This window comes from Thermobia domestica, chromosome 7 (genome assembly GCF_964235325.1).
Source record: "Thermobia domestica chromosome 7, izTheDome1.hap1.1, whole genome shotgun sequence".
NCBI lineage: Eukaryota > Metazoa > Arthropoda > Insecta > Zygentoma > Lepismatidae > Thermobia > Thermobia domestica.
The window spans coordinates 34,673,580-34,676,674 of NC_137460.1; the positions used below are offsets into that span (position 1 = coordinate 34,673,580).

A 3,095-nucleotide genomic window follows, 5' to 3' on the forward strand; every position below is an offset into this window, starting at 1 on the left:
ATACGAAACTTCTTTTTGTTCAGATCACTAAATACATGCCTCGTGCCAATATCAATGAGATCATAAAGACCAGGAACGGGATGATAATCAAAACACCGGATCCGGAATTTCTCCGTACAATCCGGAACAAATTCAGTTTCGTAATTTTCGGAGTAAAATCTACCATGACCAAGCTGAGTGACCAACGCACCAAACAGCCACCACCACCGAAAAAATCGCCAACTCTATCCGTTGTTATTCGTGGTGTAGATCCGAGTTATACTGATGATGAGGTCCTTGAAGAACTCAAGTTAGAAGGCTACACTATCATCAAATGTATCAGGATCAGAGGCGATCATGGTCCGACATACATGGTGCGCGTCCTTACTAATTCACAGCAGACTATTGATGACTTGCTTACTCGCGGTGCCTATATCTACAAACAGCACCATCGTGTAAAACCGTCTCGTACCTCTTCCTCATTACCTCTTCGCTGTGAGCGCTGTCAGGTTTATGGTCAGCATTCTACTTCTCAGTGCAAAAACCCATTTAAGTGTGGCTACTGTTCAGGTCCACACCCTACACGCAGTTGTACAAATTTAAAATCACCTCCGACGTGTTCCACATGTCAAGAAAATTCACATCCGACATATAGTTACAAATGCCGATCCAAACCAGCTCCTGAGCCATCAACAGCAGAAACAGTAGTGCCACTGCGCATACCTGAACAAATCCAACCACCTACAAATCCAGCACTTCAACAGCCTGTAACTATTCATCAGCTCTTAACATTTCTCACTCTATCTTTACAAAATATTCATCCGTTCTTACGTAACCACATCGCTCAACAAATTCAGTATGCAGCCAAGGCAATTTTCCACGCCAACATCTGTCCTACATATTCTGGTAATAATGTCTACTATCATTCAAAAGTATTGGAAACCGAAGTTTGAAAGCCATCTTATCTTTCTTCATTGCACTATGGCGCTCTCTTTCTTGTTTTTGAACATACGTTCTCTACCACAACACAAGCCGCTTTTTGAAGCGCTTTTGCTTGAAGAAAAGATCCATGCATTTCTTCTAAATGAGACTCATCTCACACACAAACTGACATGCCGCATACCTCGATTTCAATTGCTGCAACAGGATAGCACTATAGCAGCTAGGCGAGCTAACGGGGAAGTAGCGATTGGATTTTCACCTTCCATTCCATTTCGCAGTCATTCTCCAGCTTTTCCAAATCTTCCTGAACATCTTGTCACATCTTTATACTATAAGGAACTTTATGTGACCGTTGCTACTGTGTATATCCGTCCTGGTCATGATATCCCTCTTAATTTCTTCCAATACATCTCGGATAACTTTCGCACCTACATAATCATGGCAGACGTGAATTTACATAGCCGACCAGTCAATCAGCGAGATCAGTTCCTTAATTACATTACTAGCCATACTACTGGCGTGACTCTGCCACTACTAAAACATACCAGGCATTCTAGTCAGACTACCCGGGATATCGTTATTGTGTCGAATAACATATATCATCGTAGCAGTGTTGAGGTTCTTGATCTCATTGGTAGCGATCATGCTCCCATCAAACTACTTATTACAACTCGCTCAGCCAATAATTCTCAGGATACACATAACCGACCTACTTACCGCTATCGCTATGATAAAGCAAATTGGACTGCATATAGATCGCATCTCACGGACCATCTTTCTGATCTATCGCCACCTACTACTGAGTCAGAACTTTACCATTCTCTCGACTCTCTGGTTACTGTCATGCAAAACGCTACCGACAAATATGTTAATAAATCTACTGCTTCTCTATTTCGGCCATCCTTGCCTCCTCAATATCTGCCGCTGATTAGACGTTCTCGTCAGTTTTATAGGGATTTCGTTGCTACTGGCAACCTAGATTCCTTGCATCATCACCGACAACTACAACGTACCGTTCATAACTACCTTAGAGCTTACAAACTACGATGCTGGATAAAAACTTGCAACCATCTTGGTTCTCTTTCTCATCCAACACAGTATTGGAAGCGTTTCCGGCAACTCACTGGTCAAACTACACGAACAACTTACCCTCTGATAGACAACAATACGCCTCTTCATACCGATATTGATAAGGCAAATGCTTTTGCACACTATCTTCAAGGCATATTTACACCACTCACACCTGATTTGCCTCCTCGTCGTCATCCCGTCGACAAACTAAACCTTGAATCTCCGCATTTACAACCAAATATTCAACACACTCTTCCTGAGAACAATCCTCTTACTGAGCCAGTTCAAATTTCTGACATCACTTCTGTCGTTTCTCATAGGCGCAACACTGCTCCAGGCATGGACTCTATCACATATAGGCACGTTCAAGAAAGTCCCTACACTGTTTTATATTTGCTCTCTCTCATCTATACATTTATTCTTCGCACCGGCTATATCCCAGCTGACTGGAAGACGTCCAAACCCTTAGGTTTCTCAAACCAGGCAAACCGGCCCACACGGTCAGCTCTTACCGGCCTATTCAGCTAACATCAACTTTCTGCAAAATTTTGGAGCGTATCCTTGTCAAGCGTCTTCATTGCTATCTGGCACTTCACAACAGTCTTCCTCTCGCACAAGCTGCTTTCAGACCCTCCTTCAGCATCAACGACCAATTATTACGCCTTACAAATTCCATCTACAATCATTTTAATACAGGACATCCCTCTTGCTTGGTTCTGTTTGACTTAGAAAAGGCATTTGACAAGGTTTGGCATACTGCTCTTCTATATAAACTCAAACAGTTCAGATTACCTCTTCCATATCTTCGCTTCATTTTCAATTTTCTCACCTGTCGCCTGGCTTACGTCTACATAAATTGCAGCTCCTCATTTCCATTTTTTCTTTATTCTGGGGTTCCACAAGGATCAGCTTTGTCACCATTACTGTATATTCTCTATGTTGCCGACTTTCCTGCTGTTCCAGCCACAGTACAGCTATTTCAATATGCAGACGACACTGCTTTATTCGCCACTGGTAACACTATCCACCAACTCAATTTGGCTTTACAAGAAGCAATCAATACTTTTGTCGATTGGTGCTCTTACTGGCGCTTGAAAATAAAT

The 3,095-nt window shown here is 42.4% G+C and overlaps 1 protein-coding gene across 1 annotated transcript; it reads left to right on the plus strand.

Moving 5' to 3' along the window:
* The first annotated feature begins 960 nt into the window (after nucleotides 1-960).
* On the plus strand, nucleotides 961-2,520 carry LOC145689144 (uncharacterized). Its single transcript, XM_081763276.1, has one exon. It carries the CDS (start codon nucleotides 961-963, stop codon nucleotides 2,518-2,520), a length of 1,560 nt encoding a protein of 519 aa, XP_081619402.1.
* The last annotated feature ends 575 nt before the right edge of the window (nucleotides 2,521-3,095 follow it).